This window comes from Crassostrea angulata, chromosome 5 (assembly GCF_025612915.1).
Source record: "Crassostrea angulata isolate pt1a10 chromosome 5, ASM2561291v2, whole genome shotgun sequence".
Lineage (NCBI taxonomy): Eukaryota > Metazoa > Mollusca > Bivalvia > Ostreida > Ostreidae > Magallana > Magallana angulata.
This window is the reverse complement of record NC_069115.1, coordinates 54,071,324-54,096,869: the sequence shown is the minus strand read 5'-3', so window position 1 is coordinate 54,096,869 and position 25,546 is coordinate 54,071,324. Positions and strand designations below refer to the sequence as shown.

Sequence of the window (25,546 nt, the reverse complement as noted above, 5' to 3'; positions counted from 1 at the left end):
ACTTGCACGTGAAAACACTTGGTGATCTTTATTGTGGTTATTACGTCTTGGCTGTCCTCAGTTATCCTTCTTCTCTAGAACTCTTCAATTTTGAAAAACAAAATAAATGTATGAAGAGGAAATTCGGCAAAAAATTGTAAACACGTGTGTTTAGTTCTGAAAAATATTTCATTTTTACAAGGAATGGGTAAGGAGAAGGAAGAAATTAATTACAAAAGAAGTCCTGAGGTAAATATCATCCATAATAGTTCTCATGCCTTTTAAAAGGCAAATCATATGTTATTATAGGTTAAATGATTTAGGATGCAGAATAATTTAGCGATTGTATTTTGGATACGAATAAAATTTATATCAAATTAAATTGGCGATATATTCTGATGCGATATATAATTCTGCATAACGTAAGGTTGCAGTCTTTTTGTATTGTATAACAATAATTACAAGATCGTGAAAATATGTATACAACAAATTTCTCTCTCTCTCTCTCTCTCTCTCTCTCTCACACACACACACACACACACACACTTTATATTTTAAGAAGATCAAGATTGTTTACGTTTTAAATAACAGTGACTGTCGGAGAATGTTAAATAGGACAGAGAAATACATTTCACATAATTTTATAGAAAGAGCAATAACTTTAGTCTTAAAGTCTCAGCAATGACTCTTTAAAGTATCATATAATAAATATACTCATCATGTTTAATAATTAAATCATTCAAGGAAAGAAAAGATTGGAAGAAAATACATGAGGAAAGAAAGGCACAAAAAAGAAAATGGAAAGAAGAGAAGTTATTGAAAAAGATGGAAAAGGAGGCAAAGAGACAGAAGGAGGAGCAAGAGGAGATAACTGAGGAAAGTCCTAAACAGGGACGGCAGTACACAGTGTCTATAGCCTTACCGGGCTCTATACTGGATAACGCACAGTCGCCAGAGTTACGGACTTACCTAGCAGGACAGGTGATCACATTAATTTATTGAATAGTGTAGGGATAGAAGTTTCTACATCATCTGTACTAAAATGAAAACTGATTTTAAATGGTCTACTGGTATTAGAAACTTATAACTTAAAATTATTAGATGAACAAAATGTGTAAAAAGTAGGAACCATTTTCAGTACTTTTCTGCCCAACTTTAATATATCTGTATCATTTTTAAGTTAAAAACTTTTAAAAATTCTTTTTTACAATCTATCTATGCACGTGTGTCAGTATCCAAGATAAGCAGCAGCTAAATTTGATAAAACATAAATAATAGTTCAGTGTAAATATATATATTAATATGGCACATTCAGAGCTATTCTCAAAAACAACCTTTGTTCAATTTTCACAGATAGCTAGAGCAGCAGTGATTTTCAACATTGATGAGATAATCATATTTGATGAGATTTTCTCCAAAGACTCCACCATTGAAGGAGAATTCAAGGGTGTTGGAAAGAAAGGTCAGGCCAATGTCCAGATGGCTCGGATCCTTCAGTACCTAGAATGTCCCCAGTACCTCCGGAAATCCTTCTTCCCTCACCACAAGGACCTGCAGTATGCCGGGATACTGAATCCACTGGACAGTCCTCATCATATGAGAGGGGAGGACGAATCACCCTACAGGGAGGGGGTGGTCACCAACAAACTGGTCAAAGCTGGGAGAGGCTCACTGGTGAATTGTGGGATTGGAAAGGTGAATTGTGGGATTGGAGATAACTTGGGAGCAAAAAATTCATACATGTTAAAAAATTGTAACAAAAATTAAGATTAAACTCTTAAAACTAATGAAATTATTCTCTAGATATTACTGGTACATGTACAGATACATATCAATTTATAAATTGATTAAGTTGAATAATCATTTTTAGATACAGTGTTGTTAATTTTGAAATACATTTTGAAAAAAAATATTTTCTATTTCAGCAAGACGTACAAATTGATAAACTTTTGACTCCAGGAATTCGAGTCACAGTCAAAATTAACCAGTATGACCCCTCAAGGAGGATGCTAAAGGGTCGTGTTGTGTCGCCGGCCGCCCCCAGAGAGGAGGGGGGTCTGTACTGGGGCTATTCTATCCGACTGGCCAAGAGTTTAGGTGCTGTGTTCACTGAATGTCCCTATAAAGAGGGTTATGACTTAGCGATCGGGACCTCAGAAAAGGGAGATAATGTAGACAGTGTGGAGATGGACACCTCAAATTTTCGTCACGCTCTGATTGTGTTTGGTGGTGTACAGGGACTAGAGGCCAGTCTGGAATCGGACGAAGCTTTGGACATTGAGGATCCTAGCCTCCTGTTTCAGTATTACTTGAACACTTGTCCCAACCAAGGTAGTCGGACCATCCGTACAGAAGAAGCCATTCTTATCAGTCTTGCCTCCATTAGGCCTAAATTACAGGGAATAGGAAAAACATGAATAGCTGCGATTGTATTGTTGGTTATAACTGTCTTATGGAAAATGATGTAATGGCAGTAGAAGGTTTTGATTGCTATTGCTCTAATGTTTAACAAAAATTGAGATAGAAATATAGTGTTCAGTATTGAAAATCTTGTCTTCAAATGTTATTTAACATGCACATTGGCCACTGTCACTCTATCTCTTTTTGTTGCATATAATAATTGCAACAATTAAAACATTATTCATGCATTTGGTTTTTTTTTTTCACTCAATCATATTCAAGTATTTTTAGTTCATATTGAAGAAATATCTTTAATGTCATTAAGGTGGTATATGGGACACCTGTCAACATTAATGTGGGTGAAAGTACATAATAATAAAAATCCTTTCACCGGTTTAGAATTTACAATTTTTACAATATTATATAAATGTATGACAAAAATGTTTCAAAAATGTTTGAAAAGGTAAAAATTTTAAAAGGTCCAGCGAGATTCAAACTCGTGACTTACAAATTTGTAACTAATGGCCTAACCAATTGAGCTACGCTTTTAGATAACATTTTTTGGTTAGAAAACATCAATAAAATTATACTTTATTTTATTGCTTATTTTGATCGGAAGTGTCACAATATGGAGGTGTCCCATACCACCCTACTAATGAATTATTAAATGTTTTCAAAAACTTGGAGAAATTTATCTTATGATTTAACCTAAGGTATTCAGTACTTTTTAAAAACATTATGGAGAAAGTTGATTCACTAGATAAATCCTAAGGATAATGTATCTGCATAATTAGTTAAAACCTTTGTTTCTTCAAAAAATGGTGTATGCCACTTGAAAAAGCAGCAATTAATTCTAGTACAAATTGTATACGCCTCCAGAACAATGTTTTTTTTTTTACACAGAAAAGGCACATGAAATTTGATTTCTTTTGTTTATTATATTTAAATGTTATCAAAAATTTGTAAATGTATAATAAAGCAACAACTTTTTTCAACACAAAAATAACAGAAAAAATCTTACACAAGCCGTCAGTCAATCAGCGACCGATCTTCACTCTGTTTCAACACGCACGCATGCATTCAGGCTATGAGATCAAAATATGGTGCCCACCCATCCCCTCCAAACAAAAAAGAGTTCCATGAATAATATATAGTTAAAGACTCATTACATGAAGTAAGATTTTGATTCTTGTTTTCTTATGTTTTCTGAGCAATTTGTACTGAAAAAGAAATACTTTAACTACAAAACATCAACTCAACAGCAATTATTAAATGAAAAAAAACTGTGCTTGGTTTGAAGTCAAATATACAAAACTTTGGTACAGTTTTATATAGCTTAATCATTAAGGAAAACTTCAGCAGACAGTTATATACATGTAGATCATTGAGCTTTTAAAAAAATGTGGAATCAACTTAAAAATTTTAATTTGGTATAAAAGTATACGTATACATGGTATATGAAAAATGTTTATATCAAGAAATCAAGCTGTTAAAATGGGGGGAAATTAAAGACGGTAGAAACTTTTAGACAGAAATGGAAATTCCATTAGCAAGTTTAAATTATATAATAAACAAATATTTGATATCTAGATTAACTACTTATATTTTGATGACAAGCACTTGTATGAGAACTTGCATAGAAGTTCTGAAGAAAAAGATTCAATGAAATATGGTATTTGGCACTTTTCTATTGCATCTCGCACAGCAATATCTCCTGAAAATCATTGGACATGGTAAAATGATGTATAGAATGGAAGACCCACCAAGAGACCTTAATCTTATGTACTGGTATGGTTACACAATTTCCCTCCGTTCATGTCATCTCTCTTTTCTCTTTTAACACAAGCACCACACATTTGAATTGACCAGAAATATCAAATGAACACATTTCTAGATTTAAACAGAGGCAATCAGAATTCTGAGAGATGTGGAGTTACAGAATCTCTAAATGTGGAGTTACAGAATCTCTAAAGCACTTTATGAGAAACATATTCCACTTGTATTAACAAAGATACCAAAAAATGGAGTCACTTTTAAAAGTCCTGTGACCACTTTTGAAATTTAAAAAAAAAAACTTTTTCTAAGTTGTATAAAGATTCCTTCTATTTGATGGTAAATAAAATAGTTTTTAAAAAATTTATAGACATGCTTTTGATTATTATTGATTATCAAGTCTTTTCAAATTAGTGTCACAAATATTCATGCAGTTCCTTATGTCACATGAAAGGATAAATATTTTTTTTCCAACCCTAAGTGAAATTAATTTGAAATCTAATTCTAACTACTTTTAACTTTTACATAACATGCTTACTGTTTTATAAAAATTGACTGCATCAACTGCTGGAGACAGGATCGGAAAGTTAATAAAGCCTATTATGCCACAAATCTTGAACAACTGATACATGTAGATATATTGTTTAGTTACAGCTTGTTTAAAATTTGAGAATATATAAATGTTATGTGTTTTAATCACCAGTTTTAGGAAATAAACCAAAAAAAAACACTTTGATCAATTAACAATGATTTGGTGTGAATGATCAAGCTGCCATTATTGTCGAAGACTTGCTCTGGCTCGAGGTGTGAGCTTACGTATTCGACCCCGACTACTTCTCATGACCTCTGAGGTTCCATCAGATTCTGAGTCACTGTTCTCGGGCGAGACATAGCGAGCCTTTTTCCGAGTCCTGTATGAGGATGATGCCCCACCATCCCCACACTCGTAATCACTGTCTTCTTCGTAACGAACAGTTCGTTTTCCCTGATTTCTAGTGCGTCGAGTCCCTGAGCTATTAGTCTTTTCTTGTCCCTTCTGTTTCTGAGAATTCTTTGCTCGGCCCTTGCTCGAGTCTACCTCTGTCCGTAGACGTGGAGCTATTCGCTTTGAGCGAGTTTTGGGGCTGTTTTCCGAGTCACTTGATTTAGGGTCGGTCTCTGTGTCAGAGCCCGACGATGATGATGAAGATGATGATGAAGATGATGAGGATTCATGAGATGCTGCTACCACCACCACCTCATCATTGTCACTGGACTGAGACTCCGATTCAGAGTATGACCCACTTTTTTTGAAATGTTTGACCTTGATGGATCCTGTGGCAGCACGTGTTGTGTAGTGATTACTTGAGTTGCCATTTGTCAGCGGCCTTTTTCCTGCAAGACAAAACATATTAAAGAATTTAATTTTTTCAAGCCCATTCTATCTAAAGTTGAATCTAAAAAATATTTATCAATTGTTTTGTAAAAAAAAAATATTAGTTCATTTACATTTTATAAACATGCATATGTGTAATTGGATAAATATCAGCCTTTCATCTTAAGGCAATTTCACATATTTATGTGTACGTGTACATTCTACACCTTGACCTACAAACTGTGTCTTTACCTCTGTGTCTACTTGACCTAGCGATGTTCCTCACTGCCGGCTCCTCCTCTTCCTCCTCCTCGCTCTCTGTCTTGTCCTCATCCACTTCCTCTATCTCGTCCTCTAATTCTGTATCTGAGTCAAAATGGTTGCTTTCCTCCACTGGCTTAGGGACCCTCACTGTAGGGAAAAGTACCATGGGGTTTATGTATGATATAGACACATAGCAAAAACATTCACATTCTAAATGTCTTCACTAAACTGCAACATGTGCATTTCTATCATTTTTAAAGGTCACTTGTATTAAGTTAATCTCAGTGTATACTATTCATACAAAGATATTTCAGAATCCTTGGTTGCTCAACTTTCATGGATTTCATGGGTAATTACTACTCATGAATTAACAAATTCAAAAAACATGAAATCCAGATTTTATTCTCCATTTTTACCAGTAAATCTACGAAGTTACAACCCAAGGAAGTGTTAAAAGATTAATAATCCAAGAGAGTTAGCCCCTATGAAAAATAAGTCTGTCTGCAATTTTTTATGTTAAATCTCAATCTTGAATAGGTATTCCTAAAAAATGCCACAACAAAGATGCCCTAACAAACAGGAAGCTGTTCTACTGACCTGGCCTCTTTCTGGGTGAGGAGGTCTTTGGTTTGATTGGTTGGTAATCTTCGTCGTCGTCATCCTCCAGATCAGCCTCATCCACCTCGATGGTGGTGGCTGATGTGTTGAGATCTGAGTGAGATGCGGCGGTACTTTCTGCGGTTGATGGACCTGCCCCGTTATGGCGTGAGCTGGCTCTGATACTTGACGATGCCGCAGTGGCAGCCATTCGGCGTGGCTGACTTCTGATACTCCTACTGCTGCAAAATGTACGAAAGTAAACCACCAAGTGAAAAGAGCACTTTTACACTTGGTTACTTGGGACAGTTCAATTAAGAATCAGCTATTCACAAGCTTTGTCTTTGACCTTTACAATACCATAATAATGAATATTATCTAAAAGGTGATGCTTGCCTGAGGAAAATAAAGAAATGCAATGAATGTACATGTATCTCTGCCCTGTTCAGTAATCATGTAAAGTTGAAACATAAGAATCTCGAAAAACGTATTGCTCTAGGTTTGATCAGAATTGTTGTATGCATATATATCAACTTTACTTCAAAACCCATTTTACAATGTATGACAAATGCAAAATATTTGTTCATAAATATAAACTTTGCTAAACTCTATGTACAAACCTGTGTGCAATGGAGGTGAAATTGCTTGCAGTCTGCCGAGGCGAGCTCTTCTTGTGCTTGACGGCAGAGTTCCAACTATTTATAATCTCTTTCATTTTCTCCTCAACCATGGCAGACAACCTCAACGTCATGGCATAAATCTGAAAAAGTCAAGGTCATCTTAAATGTTTACAAAATATTTTTTGCCAGAAAAAAACATTTAAATTTTACACTTACTAACAATGTTTATGAACCCATATACTGCAACTAAAATATTCTTTTCTACATACTTTTAACACAAAAATGTTTTGTCCAGGTCAATTTTTAGTTAACCCATGGTTGAAATGGATTTTGCCCTATTTCAAATTCTTCTCAACACACTTGTGCTTTACAAAATGTAACTAGCATTTTTCAATTTATCTTGCTTAAAATTCACTGTCAATGATGGCAAATGGGGCAAACATTAATCGGTTATGAACTTTCTTAATTTTGTTTTAACAGTAAATCATAAGCATGTGTTGATTTCGAAATACATTCATGAAATGGAATGACACATCAAGAAAGGGAGCTTACTCTAGATCTCTTATTGGTGTTGAAGGTCCTGGAGTTGGAGAATATGAGTCGGAGGTCGCGGAACAGACTGTTGGGGTTGGAGTACTTGTCACTGAGCAGGTTCTCCTTCACTGTGGACAGATCCATTGGGTTCTCTATGACGTCAAAGTACTCCTGTAAAAACACACACAGACATACCATAACAAATTGTCCTATGATGTAAAAGTAGTTCTGTAATAAAACATGCTGAAAAGCAAGACATACAGTGTACATGTAGTAAAGTTGAAAATAAGTGATCTTTAGCTACTCCAGCCTTTTCTCCGGCCAAAAGTCTTAAAATATAAATATAACAGGCAGTGATTTTTATTGGTGAAAATTTTAGAAACGTTTTACAAAGTTAAGTTCTTCCCCTTTTCTAAATTGCAAGAGTAAACAGCATCTTTAATTAAATCAATAAGGGCAGCATCTGACAACAAGAGGCCCACAGGTCTTGATCGTCACCTGAGCACCATAGCCCTTAGATTGACATGTCATAGAGTCTCGTCTCATGTTTGGGTTTCTCATCTGACAGCTGTTACCCCTGGTTTGATTAATTGATGTTTGAAAAACATTGACATGTATTCTCAACAACGGGTGGGAGTTCAAGAGTTGGAGGAATCTCACATTATCTATACCCTAGCAAAATTTGTAACCTTTTGGTAAAATGGGACCTGCAGGCCTTTAATGGTCAATCGTTAAAATACATGGTATTCAGTTTTATTTAAAATGCATACAATATGCATACAGAGTCACTCAGGTGACCTTAAAAGCATTTGTGCAAAATATACTTATTTATTCTTTTTTATGGCAATTTAACCTCAATATTGACATCAAATCACATGATGATAACATAAATTTTTGAGGGGTGCGATTTCTTACTGGAATTTCATCTGGATCAACAGGAAATCTGAAAGGACTAGAATCTTCACACTGGAATATCGTCTCCAGAAGAGTCAGGCACTCAGACTTCCAGGAATCTGGGTTTTTGTTGCTCACTGGAGCCGCTGCAGGTTTCTTCTTGGAGCTGGTTCCTGGCTGATCTTCATCTGACTGTAGTGTAAATGAAATATGATTAAATACATATACACTCGAAAATACAGAGAACTCTAGATCTATAAAGCAGGGAAAAATTTCTCCATTGAAGTGAGATTCTGTACATCAAGAAGAATAGAACAGTTATCAAAATATGTGTACACTCAAATAACATGATGCTTTAAGTACCGGTAATCATGAAGAAATCTTCAGTGAGGTAAGATCATTAAATCGTTATATCACATTGAATAGAACAGTTAAAGAGACTTGCATGCTTGTGTTTGCTGGAGTCGGCGGTGTCCTCCGTGTCACTTCCTGAGGACACGCCCCCAACTTTCTCCTGGTGACACAGCTGATTGAGGATAGGCATCGGATCAGTACAGTCTGTGTCACTGTAAACAGATGCTCATTTACATATATACGTTATATTCGCCCCGCATTATTTTCACCCTTTTACGCTTGCTAATAGTTTTGCCCGTCTTAAATTTGCCCAGACACACTTGTGCGTTAAAGAGATAATTTGGGACATTGGAATTCGCCCAGTCTTAAATTTGCCCGCTGACAACAAGGGCAAAAGGAGTAAAAATAAAACAAAAGGGAATATTTCCCTGTATACAGAACAAATCGGTCAGTACAGTCTGAATTACCTGTACTGCAAACAGAATGTTCATTGTACGTTCATTTACCAATTTTCATGTATGTATTTAAACTATGCTTGGGTTAATGTAGTCTGTATTAAGGTAAATCTTAACTACAAATGTTTCAAATATGCAATATTATGGAGTGTACATGTGTACATGTATAAAATTTTAAAAGCGCATCCAGAAATAAGCTAATTCAAAACCACCGTAAGTTCTTGAAAAATCAGTTTCCATCAAATATTGTACATTCGAAATATACATGTACTACATTTATACTATTAATAGTAAGGCTTTAGGAGAGTCTTACCTAGTGAACCTGAGTAATGCCTCCGTCAGAATCCTCGCACTCTTCACTATTGGTGTACCCGGCTCATTGAATGCTTTAGCATTGTGTTCAATGTATCTTATATCAAACTGCAAGGCACTCACTCTCCTTGGTGAAACAGAGAAAAAAGAAAACATAAGGGAAAATTGTATTAACTGTCTTTTTGTTCATCATTTGAGTGACTAGTATACAAAGACTTTTTAGACAACTACCGGTAGTAGTTTACCTGTAAAATCGATTTTCCAGTCTGGATTTGATGGTGGTGAGATCTATGAGGTACTCGATGATAATGCCATAGATTGGGAACACATTGAGGTCAACCGGAGTCAGGAACTGTTCGGCTATGGAGTGCTGCATGATGCTCTCCATTCCGTGGGCGATGCGGTCACACTCAGCGTCACGCCCACACGGAGGCCACTCCCCCTCCACCGGCGTGTACATCAAGGACCGTAACTCCTCCGGCTGGACAGGGATCCAAGTTTCGTTACGATCGGGCCGATCTGAAGAAAAAGATACACAAAGTTTAATTCTGCATTTAATATTGATCCAATGAAAAGACAAAAAAAAAATGGAAAATGTATAGATTGACACTAAATTTTATCTTGTTATCAAACAAGAAAACAAGCAATTGAAATTGGTACATGTATAAGTGGATTTTGAATTGAGCATGTTTGATTATCAAAGAACTGTTGCTTACGCTCTTCATTAACTGGCTCCATGTCCCAAGGGCTCAGTCGCTCGGTCTCCCCGTTATCCCAGCTACAAAATACAGAACCACTTAGAACTATCCACACACTCATCACACATATACTTGTGTGTGGAAAATAAAAACACTGACATAAAACTGTACCTACTGATCCTTATTTGAATTCCTAATGTTTAAAGTAAAATTTGCCTCTATCCAACCAAATATATGTAATGGTCATTCAAATGACAGAGTTGTACATTTTTAAAGAACATTTGAGAGTCTCAAACCTTTTACCGGTACTTCTGATCTGTATCGTAGATTTGGTTTATATTCATAGTTTTCCAAATCAATTTTAAAACTTCTTTCATCAGGGGAAAAAAAATCTAGTTGATGCATGTGATACAACATTAAATCTATGCTTTGTGGGACTTACTTGACAATGAAGCATTGAAACATGCTGTCTGGATAGATGGCTTCATATGGACTCTGACTAGCAATCGTACCAAACCACCAGGCATCGTCAATCATGGACCGAAATCTGTCCCCTTTAAATAAAGATAAAATATTATGTTTGTAGAATATTTTATCATTATTAAGATACAATTTTCAGTACATTGTACCGATTATTAGCCACTAAGATGTTTATAAGTTATTGTACAGTAAAATTTTCTCCTTCAGTTTAACTACTTTAAAAAGCATGGAAACATGTACCTTGTACAGAAAGAGACTGAATTCAATTCAGTCCAATTGCTCAGATTTTCAAACATTTCGGGATTATGTAGATTGCTAACATACATGTATGAATAAAAGACATCATACGGGAGTAAAATCATTCAGATCTCTGTACATCTGACTCAGTTATTGCGATCGGTTACCTGCTTTCCAGTTTCTCCTCATGGCAGTATCATAGGCTTGTTTAAGGACAATGAAGTCAATGACATCAGGCATGTCATGATATCTAATAAGTCAAGAATTATTAATTAGAACAAATGTCTTACTTTTACCATGAAATACAAATAAATGTATCATTCCATAATGAAATATAAACAAATATGTTCCTTTCAAATCATATTCTTATTACCGGTAACAATTTTTTTAGAGGACTGTTAAGAGGAATGCTAATTTTGGCAGTAATTATCAAATTGCCTAATGTACATGTAGCAACCAAAGATTTGCTAGTCTTTTGTTGAAAATTTCCAAATGGCTGAAATTACAGGCCTCAATAATATTAGTGTATTCTACTATTCTATCAATTCACCTGCCAAATGAAATTCTATCAGTAATACAAAATAAAGATATATAAACCAATTTTTTAAATTGATTTTGACAAATAAATATGGAAACACTCATTACTTTATAGTTTTTGTAACACTGGTATCTTACTTGAATGTGAAAGAGTTACGGGTTGGTTTTCCAGTTGCTGGGTCAACGTACGCCATTTTCAGACAACAAAGGCGAGGTGGACGAACTTCATACTTAATCCCAACGATCTTCATGTGCTCTTGTTCCTAAATAGGATCAAGAATATCATGACTTTCAAAGAACGTGTATAGTTATGGATAACGGACAGAAATATTTTTTTGTACACTTGTATTTGTACAAAGCACATTAAGAGCTGTATTGTCTAATCTAGTTTTCAGCTAATTGTAAGACTGTACCTGACACATACATTTGGGGCGAATATATATTTTTTGGAACTTAGAATTCTAACATCAATTTAATATAAAAGATAAATAATATAAAGATACCTGGTATGTAAGACCATACAACTTTCATATACTCTGTAATGTAAACCTGCAATGTGCTTTGCCTTATCTCAATCCAAGTTAGAACATTGCTTACCCTGAGATTTGGATTGGCATGCCACGGCTGGTTTTTTCTGAGATCCACGTGATAGACGTTACGCTTCTTCGCAGCTAAGAGGTAGAGTTCATGCCCTTGTTTGAAGTACATGACATCATCCCCCATCTGAGGTACATAGGGGGACTTCCTGGGAATTACATCGGTCAGCCATTCTGGAGGACGGAATTCCTCCGGAAGTTCTGTGATGTCCTCCATTTTTTTGACAATCTTTTCTTTCCTCTAAAAATTGAAATAAGCATGTAGAGAAGAGAATGTACTGTAAATAAAAATGAAAGTTTTCATATCATGCTAATTTGTATATGAAGAAGATTTTTTGTTTTTGAATGAACCTTGGTAAAAACTTACAACAATGGAAAATTTATGGTTTTATTGGAAAAAAAGTTTCAACATTGCACAGATTGAGACATTGTGAATTAAGATTAAACAAGTTGAGGATGAGAGTGTTCATGGTTTACAAAGGATGTGAGAGATGATGAGACAGAGGCCATAAATATTTATATCAAGAGTACACTAAAAGCAGCAAGGATTTCTTAACTTTAGCACATGGTACTTGAATAAATGTACACTTTTTTGTACATGTGCGAGTGTTTAATACTGACTTTCATTAGAAAAAACTAAATTAGCACTAAAGTCTGATATATTTTACTGTTGATAATTCAATTTACAAATGGGTTAAATTATCTATAAGCATGCTTATTACCTGCTAGCTAAGGTCTTATTTTCAGTGTACACTTAATCTTACTTGGTCATTGTTCAACCACACCAGTTAATATAACCATGGAAACGAAACATTTACATTATAGTCGATACAAAATATAAAACACAGGTATATATTCATAGAAATTCAAGCACATTAACACTGGCAAGAATGAGGAAAGCTCACACAAGACATTTGTAAGTACATGTAATAAAACCAGTGGAAACTGATGATTAGTTCGATTAGGTCATCTAAAATGATTTCTCACTCGTTTGTTTTTGGAGGGCTTTTTGCGTGTGGGTGGGGGCGGTTTTTTCCTCTTGGGCTGCTGTCTACGACTGCTAGAACTTCTGGCCGAGTCTCGCGTGCTGTCTTCATCATAATTGTCATCATCATCATCATCCACAACTTCCACCTCCTCATCATCTTCTGATGAGGACAGCTTCCGCCGCTTGACCTGTCGTTTGGACTTGCGTTTGGGAGGCTGAAGACTGACCCCAGCGTCTCCCACCCAGTCCGAGTACTCGCTGGACTCTCTGTGTAAAAATAGACATGATGCAATTACCTTTGTACACACTTCAACATGTATTAACTTCAACAACAGAATTTATCTAATATTCTATCTTACTAGGTTTATCATCAAAATTAGAATCAATAGCAAAAAAAGTGTTATTGAATTTAAAATAACAAATGTCAATCTACTTAATCCTTACCCTTCATCATTTTCATTGTCGCTGCTGAAGAAAGCATCAGACACATCCCCATTTTCTTCCTCCTACAACGTTATTAACATATTCATTATATTCTTTTTAAAGATATATAGCATCCATTAAATCATTGTCAGGGTGCAATTCATTGAAAATATGCAATAAGAAAATAATTGCAGCTACATTTGTATATTAAACTGTGAAATGACAAAACCTAATTGTATATTCTAAAACACATACATCTATACTCATACTGCCAAAATGATAACTTCAGTTATCAACAACAGCAGAAATATTCATCTTTACAGCCATCATATACTGGATTTACAGCAGTTGAAACCACAATATATTGTTAACTTTTCTTTCTTTCTAGATCTATGCTGCTTGTGTCATGTCACACATACTGTAGATTCCTGAATCTAATTAATTGTGGGGAATTAATATCCACATAAAATCGTGAGAAACCACATCTAGCAGATTTTAAAATCTCGCTCTTATTTAAAGGACAGATGTAAACAAATGGAACTACAATAAAAATTTCGGCGTTCGCAATTTTGTGCTCTCGCATATTGATGCAAAACAGTTGAATCGTGGAATTAAGTAATATAAAGGACATGTAAAACAAGGAATTCACAGTACAAGTTATTACCTCTTCCTCCTCCGTGTCGTAAAGAGCTCGCGTCACCAGCCGATTGGTCGCTACTTCCTCATTCTCTCGTTGACTGCTCACATTTTCCCTTCTGCTTTTGTTCTTCTGTCGAGCTTTGAATCGTGATCCACCATCAATGTCAGCCTATTCAAGAAAATGAAGATATAAGGCCAAATAAAAATTTGGTCAATATAGTATGGAAGTAAAAAACGTTCCATTTTAAATTTATTGCAAATCATTTATACCAGCTTGCTTGAAGTTAACCAACTTTCTTACATCAAAGTTATAAGGTTTCTTTTTCCTTTCTGCAAGAAAATATTTGGACTCCTCATTTGCGTATGCCAATCTCATGTCTTCATCTCGCCTGTAAATAAGAGGTAATTTGACTAAGAATGTGAAACCTAAATCATTTCATTTATTTAACATGAACAGTGAACTATTATCAATGAAAGATATTTTAAAAAGAGCAAGATTACTGTAAACCAACTTTTATATGTGATGATGTTTTATTATTCTAAAAAAAATCAATAAAACTTGGCATCTAGACTATTGTCAATACAACAAATTGATGACATTAGAGACTTACAACAATGCGGCCGAATCCAGCTCCTTGACAAACACCCTGCGACTCAGAGCAGCAATGTCCGACTGTGTGGCCCTCTGGGAAATATTTCCAAGTGACTGCCGCACCCCCTCTCTCTCACCAGTTCTCCTCAGCCCAACATTTACAACTGTAACAGATAGCATTTCCAAGTTAAATAAAATAATGCCTGCAACTACATGTATGGTCAACTTCTAGACAAAACAGCTCATGTAATTGTCTATAATACATGTACATATAAGTATATCTCTATATATTTACATCTACCAAGCATAATTTCCTCTATTTCTTATGGAAACTTACAGTTAATTCATAGCTCTATAGAAACAGCCAAACTGAAATCTACACGCCCTATTTATCGATTGGTCGAAATCTACAGCGGCTGAAAGTGACAGGACTGAAATTGACACGCCCGGCTGTTTATCGATTGGTCTGAACCTACTGCGACCTTAGTAAAATCCCAGACTGCACGAAATAATCATGACGATGCCAGACTCAAAGTCTCACAGGAGACGATTTGGCTGTTTCTTTTAGCTAACATACTTTTGTACATTAACAGTAATTTAGTGAATTTAACTAACTTTTCATAATCAGTTTATTAATTAGTTAAAGAAAGATGTTAATATAAACAATAAAATGCTTTCTTTGATGATTCATGCGGTTTATGAAGGTAGCGATCATTGCAGGAAAAATTTACTTAACCCGCTAACGCGGGTTATGTATTTTTCCTGCAGTGTCGCTACCTTCATATCCCGAATGAATCACCAAAGAAAACATTTTATTGTTTAAATGAACACATTGTATTCACAGTTTCAAAAATGGAATTTATATTAAAAAGCGATTTATTCCTTTACCCTTGATTACAACCAATCAAAACATGGCTTACCTGAACTTGACCTATTGACTCTTGGGGAGCCCAGCTGGGGAGGGGGACTTGCTAGTGGGTCCCGCCCCTCTCTGGCTATCCTCTGATCCTGCTCCCTCTGTAACTGTTGGATCATGTTATCAATGTTTGGTCGGTTATCCTGGGCCACGCCATCAGGGGGAGGAACATCAGCTGGCTGAGGTGGTTGGAGTGGTTGGGGCTCTTCTGGGTGCTCTTCTATTAAAGCTTCAAGGTCTCCCACAACCTCTTGTGAACCTATGACAAATTAGATTCATATAGACAAGAAGCATACTGTGCAAATCCAGCAGATGAACCACAACCACTGATTGTTTTCCAATCTTTTACTGTGGTTTCATGATTAATTGTGGGCATGAATTTTAATAAATAAAATTAGTTGCAAGAAAACATATATTTGTGTACAATAATACTATCAATACAATTTATTATTAGAAAATGCACTTCAGCGAACATTTAATTTTGTTGACCAATTTGACACCAATATCCACAAAAAATTATTGATGAAACCACATTTAGACAATTTGGTTCCCAAATTGGTCTAAATATCCAGCTACATTCTTTGGACAGTTTATACTGGACATATATTTTAACATTTTGCACATGAATTTCAATCAAGAGTACGTACCTTCTTCGTTGACTTGCATCTGAGGTACCAGTTGGTCGTTGTTGCATTGCTCCCTTCCTGGAACCAGCTTCTGGAACCTTGGGGGGTAAGGATTGCCATCAATGTCCACAAGAAACGGAGGGGGCATGAGGTGGGGAGGTTGTTGTGTCTGCTCATCCAGAACATAGTTGTTGGCGTCACGCATCAGTGGTCGGTAATCTGTGTGGAAAAACACCTCCTCGGGGATCTGTTCATTTAAAAGGCAAACCTTTAATTTCAGCCAAGGACAAAAGAATAACAATATTTTACCAAGTCTGCCATCATTTTAGACTACTGTATTAGCATATTTATTTTTTGGGAATGAAATTTCATAAAATTTGTTGTTAACATTTATCAAGGAAAATGTCTTCATAAGGTGATATGCTTAAAATTAAATAAAATCTCCACAAAATCAATAACAAAATTTTTTTCCCTTCTTCTCTTTCTTTTATTTCTGCTTTTAAAGTACATGTATTACCTCAATTTGAATGTATGATATAACAAATATCCTTATTCTTCAATGCTGTTCTTACACATAAAGTCCTGTACCTTTTTATGTTTTTCATTGGAACCAAATCCAAACAGTAGCAGGTGCCCGTGAGAGTCTGTGGCAGCATAGCTCAGTCCGTCCAGGGAAAACTTACAGTCAAACACCGCACCGTGTCCCTGACCCTCAATCTAAACAGTTCATATGATAACTCTACATTGAGTGAAGGGCTGAGTGGGTTGCCTTTAGATTAACTAACATAGAGCTTTGTACATGTACATCACATTTTTTAACAATGTTCACTCACAATGGAAAAGTAAAGCAAACAGCAGAGTGAAAATCTAACTTTTTCATCCTAAAAATATTAGTACTTTCACAATAAAGAATATGATAAAACTGCCAGGCTTGGCTTATTACCATGTTAAAGAAAGACTTGATTTTCTTCCCCTTGTGTAGGTCCCAGATCGCTATATTGCCGTCGTGTCCAGCACTCAGCATGATCCGTGATTCCACAGGACTGTGCTCCAACACAAAGATCTCGTCCTCATGTGCCTGGAAATAAACCCAGAACTCTTGCATTACAAACAAACATCTTATACTAGTATATCATTTAGAAGATATGTCTAAAACAAAAAATATTGATTCTGTTTCTAAAAGTCTGTAGGTATACATAATATAAAGACTTTTTATCAGTTCTCCTTCCATAAAAATAAAAATGTTCATGAATGGACACCAGTTTTCTGGTCTTCATGAATCATGTGTTCAAAAGAGATACTGCTACATACTTTGAGGATGTAATCCAATTATTACTATCTCTCTATGAACCCTGTGTTCTGGAATGATACTTACTTTGAGGACATGAACCATTTCATATTACATCTCTATGAACCACATATTCTAAAGTGATACTTACTTTGAGGATGTGAACCAGATTCCCTGTGTGAGAGTTCCACACTTTGATGGAGAAGTCACTGACTGCTGTTATCACCAGAGAGTCATCCATGTTCCAAGAAACCATCGTCACTCGAAACCTCTTGACATCCTCCAAATCATTCTTGTTTGTGCTAAAAAATTTGAAATAAAAAATTTTCAGTTGTATATCTGCTACATGTATACAAATGCCTTTCCAAAACTGTACTGTTCTAAAATTTATCTCTTGATTTTCTAAATACTAATGACATTTTCAGCTTCAGTTTTAATTTAAGCTACATTACTGTTCTTATATTTTAATATTCAGGATATTTGCAAACTCTGTTGTGTACCTCTCCAGTGTTGTGTTCATGTAAAGTACCACAGCCCGCCATTCCTGTCTTTCGTATCTCCATATCCTGGCTGTTCCATCCTTACTCCCACTGACAAACCTGTTACCATGGTTACAGTAACAAATACTGTCCACCCTGTCCTAAAACAACACAAAGATCTTTTTAATTTAATCTATGTAGACTTAAAAATCTTCCCAAAAAACTATCTGAAAATGCTTTTTCAACTTGCGCATTCAATTCGTGAGAAATGTACTTGTCAGAAACATTCTCGCTAGATTCTAAACTACTGTGGAATCATTAAAATTTGTGGGGGCCAATTTTCGTGGATTACGTAAATTTAACAGGTTCATGGGGACTTAAGTTCATGTATTCTATTACACCTTCAAAAGGAGATATGACTTTAAAACCCAAGTTTATTGATTTGTGGAGGATGTAAATTTGTGGATGAGAGGTACCCACGATTTCCACGAAAATTGAGCCGCCACGAAATCTAATGGTTCTTTAGTATCTTAGAGGTGCTTCTTGCAATTGTACACTGATGTTCTTTCCTATTACTGATCATAAATCAACAATGATTGTAACATCTTTCAGTCATTAGACCAGCTTACTGTGTGTGATTCCAGTTCTGAGATTTTCTCTGGTTTTGTGTTGTGTATGAAGTAGACCCTGATTACATGGTCAGCACTCCCTGTGGCTAAGAACACACCCCCAGGGCTGAAGGAAGAACACAGCATCTGGGCCCCCGCCCTGGACCGCTCGATGAACTTATGGGGTTTAGGACTGCAAATAATACACAATAAACTCTATATCAAATTATGTTATCAACATTCTATAAATGATACAGAAAAAAATTTGCATAACAAATTGAATACATCAAGTATTCAATCAAAGATATTTTTCCCATGTTAAATTGCTTCGTTCACTGTTGTTTCTATGTACTAGTAAAGGCTGTATTTTGATACATGTAAATGCTTAAAAGTGTCATAATTTTGAAAAAAAATCTACTTCATTTTGAATAAAAAATCAATTTTCATGTACATGTACCTGATCAGTTTGTGACAGTACATTCTATGTTTTCTACACAAATTTTTTCTTAACACATTTTATAACTACATATACTGCTCTCACTCCTCTGTTTATCAATGAGAGACAGTATCAGTTACGTGTACATTGAATGGAGTAACAATAGATTCTTACTTGAATGTGTTGGTGGTTACATCCCACACCCAGAAACAGACACAGCCATCTCCCCCCGTAGACATGAGGACCCGAGACTCACCCCGAGCCTGGGGACAGAACTGTCGACAAACAATCACCACAAAATGTATGCACCGTACAGACAAATAAGTTATTTATATTCAATGTAATATAAAAAATACCAATGTACCCATATATCACAGATAATGAAGGGCTAAATTCTGTGATACCAAGTTTTCAAAACACAGTAAAAAACACATTTACAACTCTCTTATTCCCTTCCGTAACAGTCACTTGCCAACCCCCTTCCCTCCTTCTCTTTGACTTACCTGCAGTGAGGTGATGGTCCCTGTGTGGCTCTGTAACACTGCTATGGGGGCCTTGGTCTTCAGACACCACACCCTTATCGTCTTGTCACAGCTCCCTGAGGCCAGCAGGGTGTTCTCATGGTTCACAGCAATGTCTGTTATCTCAGAGTTGTGTCCCCTGAGAGTAGCCAACAGTCTTCCGTTACTGGCCTTCCAGATTTTGATGAGGGCATCATCCGCTCCCTAGCATGAAATAAAATTAAAATCAATATGAAATCTGATTGCAGGGGATTTAAAACTGATAGTTTCTGCAGAATACTTGTTAAATTCTTTAAAATGTATAAATATCCTTTTACAATGTACCTATATACATGTTGATTGCAAAATTAGACTATTAAACAGAAAGAGGAAACTAAATCTCTGAGTTCTTTTACTTTAAATATTTACCAGGTAACTTTTTTAAACAAGTCATATAACAGGATTTATATTTGTAGTTGTGTGAAATAACAATGATGAAATCATTGATTTTTCTCCCCATTAGGTCTGAGTATCAGTATTGATTGTGCAGCTGAACTTATAAATAATAGATAATTTTTTTAACCTGACCTCAAAATGCATTGAAGTTTTAATTTAGACATGAGTTTAAAATTGATACTGTGCATATTCTCCTGGTTGATAAAGTGATCTGAATAGAAATAAAAACATCACAATCATCAACCTGCCACTAACATGATCAAATACTGACTGTTTTTTTTATCATACAATGAACATTCAGAGGCTGTATAACTACATTTGTTTTCCCTCCAACTGAAATGTCGCACTTTCATTGGTTTAAACATGACACATGACTGCCTGATATATCTCTATGTCCGTTCAGCGATATTGATAATATTTGGAAATATGGCCGACGCTTTGCCTACTCACCTCGACATTTCATTACATCTAATACAGACACCACATTTCTTAAATTTTTAAAATATCTATTATCTAATTAGAGTAGTTGCCCTTTGAAATGACGTCACACTTTTATGTCTTGAGCAAAATAAAATAGCAGCATTGAGATTTGCTCAAACCTCTGTGGAGGAGAGGGAGAAAACGTATAAAATTGAAAAACAACAAAACATAGTTCTTAAAAAAAGTTGCATCGAAGATTTTCAGAGAGTATTTGAAACGTAAGAATGATAATTTTGAAGAGTTTGATTACATAAAATTGGACGAGATGTAATAAAATTGGACGAGATGTAAGGTCATTTTTACATGAATTTACGTAGATCATCACTTTTTGTGAATTACTTGATAGTCATCAAGAAAACAAAACACTTATTAGTTTGTTACTGACTGACTTCAGAAATATTTCGGGTTGATCGATTTCATAGACGGCGAGGCGAGTAATAATATACATGAAATATTGGCATACAAAAACCTAGTACATATACTTCTACTTACAGTGAATATATAGTTCCCCGTTCTGTCGAAGGACACACAGTACACGGCTGACAGGTGCCCCAGCTTGCGGGCGTGCATGTTGATCTTTGTGTAGAAGTGATTGGGACAGGCGTGGTCCGTCCGGGACTGTCCTGACATCTCCCGAGCACGAATCACATACACTGTACAAATAGGAAACAACACAAATCACATACTAGCAATTCCTAACGATCATTTTTTTAAAGATGGCCTCAATGTAATTTTTTTTTCATCTTTCTCCCACTCATTAGAATAATAAACATGTCTAATTAAGATATTCCTTCATTTTATCCTTCAATATTTTTGTTAGATCAACTCAATAAATCAGTATTCACTTGTACATGTTGTATCAATTATTTTCTTTGTATGTATGCTTTCAAATTTCCAGTACATGGAGGGTTTCATTTATATATTAAGTACTTTCGCTTTGCGTCTCTACATGGTACATTCCATTACTTACAAAACGATGGAGAGACCAGGTTTTTGGGAGGATACAGTGGGCGGTGATGATGGGTCACAACATGGGTGGGAGGGGTCCACACTGGATTCTCTATCGCTGTAAAAACAAACATGTTCTTCAATATTTAATCTCATGTATCAGATTTAAGAGTCGTCAGTTAAGATATATAATCTTGAAAAACATTATAAAATTAATGTATACTGGTATGTACAGTTAAACTTCATTATCTCAAACACTGGTATCTCCAATAGAATGGATATGTTAAAGTGATTTGTAAGTCCCAACCCCTATTTTTGTTTAAGTACTTTACCCTCAATATCTCAAATACTTAGATATCTCGAAGTTTTTAAACAGTCCCACTTTGTTCGAAATAACGAAGTTTGACTGTATGTGCTAAAAACCCCACTTGATTGCTCCAAAATTTGGTTATTGCTTAAATCAAACAAATTGTTGAACATTTTTAAGATTTGGACTACATAATGATAAAATAGAATTTCCTACATGTATAACAACTCTCTCATTTCAAAACTTTCACTAGTTTCAGTATATACTGTATAAACAGAAATATTCGGTGAGGATTTAATTTTGTTATTTTCGTTGGCAGAATAAATCAACAAAATTAAATCCTTGCCAAATTCTTAACCCAAGTATTAATAAATACATAGTTAATATGTAATACACTTTAGGATAAGCATGATAAGGATATGACGAAATTAAATGCCAACGAAATTGTATTAGGTTTATAAACAACGAAATTTTAACCCAATGAAAATATGTGCTTCTACAGTTATATGTACAAATCTTGAAAAAATTCCAAATTCAAGAACCTTAACATGATAAAAATGTGTGTTTAGATAATTATTTACAATTAAAACCTTAAAAACTGTTTATTGTTCATGTAACATTATTAATGAAATGATCATTGCTTGAAAATAATTGAATGAACAAATACAAAAAATTTCCTTAAATCAATGTATGCATGTCATGAATATAATGCTCCACTTTAAAATTCAGAAGTCAACATCTTTTCTCGATACAGAGGGTTCCACTTAATCTGATCGCGGTTAATGTGATTATTCGGTTAATCTGATATAAAATCAAAACACCAATCCATTTGCTATATAAGCCTATGTAATTTCTACTGATAATCTGATTGAAAAAAATGTCATTTTCGGTTAATATGATACGATTTCTGTCGGCCGATCAAATATCAGTTAACATTTTCACACCTCTTCCCCCATGTCCACTTCGTGTATAACCTCTCACTGTGTAAACAGCTTGACACGTGCCTAAAACTTGCAAATAAGGGTGCTTCAGGGGATTAGTCACAGCTCAACGCACACAGATGGTCAGCTGGTCGATAGATGAAAGATACCGACATCGATAGTTCAGCCCACCCTCTAACACCTTTATATTCCTTTGTTTAATTAGTTGACACCCCTTTTGTGTACACAGTAACTCTTTACAGGGCATTAGTTTCACTTCAACACACACAGGTGGCTCACTTCTTCGTAAGATGAAAGCTACCGACATCGATAGTTGTTCCGGATGACCGCACACAGGACTGACCTTACCTGTGTACACATTTTACTGTTTTTTCATGTACCAATTGCCAATTGCCTGTGTTAATTTCATGCTAGGCTTGAACCATTAAGAATTATTTAAACATGTAATTTCTGAATCAAAAGTGCTTGGGAACATGTGACATCGAGGAAATTCTGATTACTCTCAATTTTACATCGGGGTAGAAAACTTAATGAATAAAATTCAAATAATTTGTTATCATGCATAATTAATTATTTAAGAGCATTCTATATACCAGAAAAAGAATTAAAATAAATTGTCCAGGTGAAAAGAGGGAATGTTCAGACAAATAGCCATTTCCTCTTAATACTTCCTGTCAAAATGGCCGCCACATTGAAACCATCGTAATGAACAGTGATGAAGGGAAACATTTTCTTTTGAGCATATACAAACAAAATAACGGCTAAAATGCTATTTCATTGCTAATGCAAGGTAAATTATTTCATTTCAAACTATTGAAAAACAGATTATATCTTTTTGTTGATAAATTATGTATTGAAACAAGTTGTATTTTATTCTTTACCAAAATTAAAGAGCACAAAAACGCTAAATTGGTTAATATAATAATCGGTTAATCTGATAATTTTTCTCTGACAAATTGACTATCAGATTAAGCGGAACCCTCTGTAACATTGGATTACAAAGTGTTTATTTTTATTTATAGGTTCGTCAAAAGGGAAAATTTACATGTGTATTGTATTAGTTAAATTATCATTTTTACTATAATAATACCACAAGATATACCTTACAGGAAATTTGGGTTTGTTTGTATAAAGTTATTTTGCTTCAATCAAAGACATTAAATTTTAACAAAATGTTTCTAATCACTATCTTACATCTTTTATTAATTTTGGTGATGCCTTGGTTTTTTTAAGGTGGGAGGAGGGTGGCTAGTTACCTTCTTTGGTCCTGAGGAGAGACTGGCTTCCAGCCCCTAGCAGAGATTGTACCCCACACACACCGGGCTTTACCTCCTTGTCTAATAGGGGTCCCAAACGCTGACATATTTTTAGAAGGTGATCAGATTTAATATGGCGATTCAGATCCACCTAAAAAATACAAGATAATCAATATTTATGTTGTCAAAATATGTTTCATTGTACTGATAAACTTTGAAGTAATTTTTATTTTAAATAAATTCATTTAAAAAACTGTAAAAAATCTCAAAAATGTAAATCCAATCATTCTTAGTCATATACCATCAAAATGACAATTTTTTTTTGTATTGTCAGTAATATTATGTTCATCTATAAATTAAACTGCAGGATGTAAGAATATTTACTTTAAAACCCATTCATAACTAAAAGGATTTTTTTTTCTCATGGCATATTAAAATTTTTTTATGTCTACAGTATCCCTACCCAGGGCCTCTGATTTACAAAAAAAAGTTAACCTTTCTGACACCTGCATTATGTCAATTACAGCCAATGAGAATCGAGAATATTTTTATACTCATCACCTTTGAACTTCACTTCAGCCAATGGGAGAACAGAAAAAAGAAAAGGCGTGTGACATCAGAGAGAAATGACCTTGCACTAAAGATATGATAATCTCCCCAGAAAATGTTTATTAGAATCCATGCTAAATTACTTCAAAGAGAGCAAAAACAGGGGAAAATAAAAAAATTATTAGTTTAAATGTATTTTTATTAACATTTAAGTACAACAGATGAAATAAGACAGAGAGAGATCAAATAAACCTACATCAAAGCATGTCAACGTGAAAAACATGGAAAATAAGCATTTTCAAAACATACCAAATTTTCATAACTTCTTTCGTGTTCTGTGCCCTCCCAGTCGATTCTTTTCGGTAAAAGCTTGAAAAAAATATTTTTTCAATATTTCTTATGTTCCGTGAAAATACTGTCACATCACAAAATACCGTCGTTTACAAACAATAAGCAATCAAATTCAGTTAAGTTTTCCCGTATTTTTATAGTAAAATAAAGTAAAGAGCGCGTAATTTGGATAGAAACTGACTTGTAGCAGCTGAAACACCAACCTTGTTTTCCTTCAATTCTCTTTGTAATGCCTAAAAACAACAGTATAAAAACTTAGAAATGGGAAAAGGGGTGATAAATTTTGCTAATTTGGACATCAAAATACCTCTGCAGCACCGCGACAAGGGCCCTGAGACAGAAACCGGGCGATGAGAAAATACAGCTCTGAAAGAGAAAATGGAAACCTGAGGTTGGTCCTCGCTTCGGTTTAGATTGCTTTTTCTTGGTCAAAAGTACTGAAAAAATCCTACCTTCAGTAACGGATGACGAGGTCGATGATCCAGGAACATGACCCGCCATCCTTAAATCCTGAGACAAAGGTTTAGTACACCTAAATTCCAAATTCAAAACTCATACGATTAAACGATATTGAGACGCCATTTTCGATTTGTTTTTCTTCCATAGGCAAACATCGCAAACGCGGTTGAATGACCGCGGATTAATATATTTTTTAAATCTCTAAAATCCTTTACAATTT

The 25,546-nt window shown here is 35.0% G+C and overlaps 2 protein-coding genes across 3 annotated transcripts; one reads left to right on the top strand and one right to left on the bottom strand.

Moving 5' to 3' along the window:
* Positions 1-84: 84 nt before the first annotated feature.
* On the top strand, positions 85-4,882 carry LOC128183198 (putative methyltransferase C9orf114 homolog). Its single transcript, XM_052852112.1, has 4 exons — positions 85-228; positions 724-960; positions 1,333-1,674; positions 1,905-4,882. The coding sequence occupies exons 1-4, from the start codon at positions 184-186 to the stop codon at positions 2,394-2,396; spliced, it is 1,116 nt and encodes a 371-aa protein (XP_052708072.1). The 5' UTR covers positions 85-183; the 3' UTR covers positions 2,397-4,882.
* On the bottom strand, positions 3,298-25,494 carry LOC128183196 (bromodomain and WD repeat-containing protein 3-like). 2 transcript variants are annotated; one of them, XM_052852109.1, is made up of 35 exons: positions 25,320-25,494; positions 25,175-25,233; positions 25,071-25,100; positions 24,826-24,885; positions 23,968-24,118; positions 21,486-21,581; positions 21,008-21,168; positions 19,583-19,804; positions 19,254-19,354; positions 18,665-18,836; positions 18,057-18,196; positions 17,708-17,858; positions 17,212-17,346; positions 16,857-16,985; positions 16,290-16,515; positions 15,647-15,901; positions 14,746-14,890; positions 14,436-14,523; positions 14,160-14,303; positions 13,517-13,578; positions 13,072-13,339; positions 12,086-12,325; positions 11,627-11,751; positions 11,119-11,201; positions 10,677-10,788; positions 10,253-10,314; positions 9,782-10,055; positions 9,538-9,663; positions 8,857-8,981; positions 8,437-8,603; positions 7,540-7,692; positions 6,988-7,127; positions 6,368-6,609; positions 5,759-5,917; positions 3,298-5,526 (listed from the first exon to the last, which is right to left on the bottom strand). In XM_052852109.1, the coding sequence occupies exons 1-35, from the start codon at positions 25,366-25,368 to the stop codon at positions 4,928-4,930; spliced, it is 5,451 nt and encodes a 1,816-aa protein (XP_052708069.1). In that variant the 5' UTR covers positions 25,369-25,494; the 3' UTR covers positions 3,298-4,927. The 2 variants fall into 2 exon arrangements, with proteins under 2 accessions (XP_052708069.1, XP_052708070.1); XM_052852110.1 differs by having other exon boundaries at positions 6,368-6,606.
* Positions 25,495-25,546: the final 52 nt, after the last annotated feature.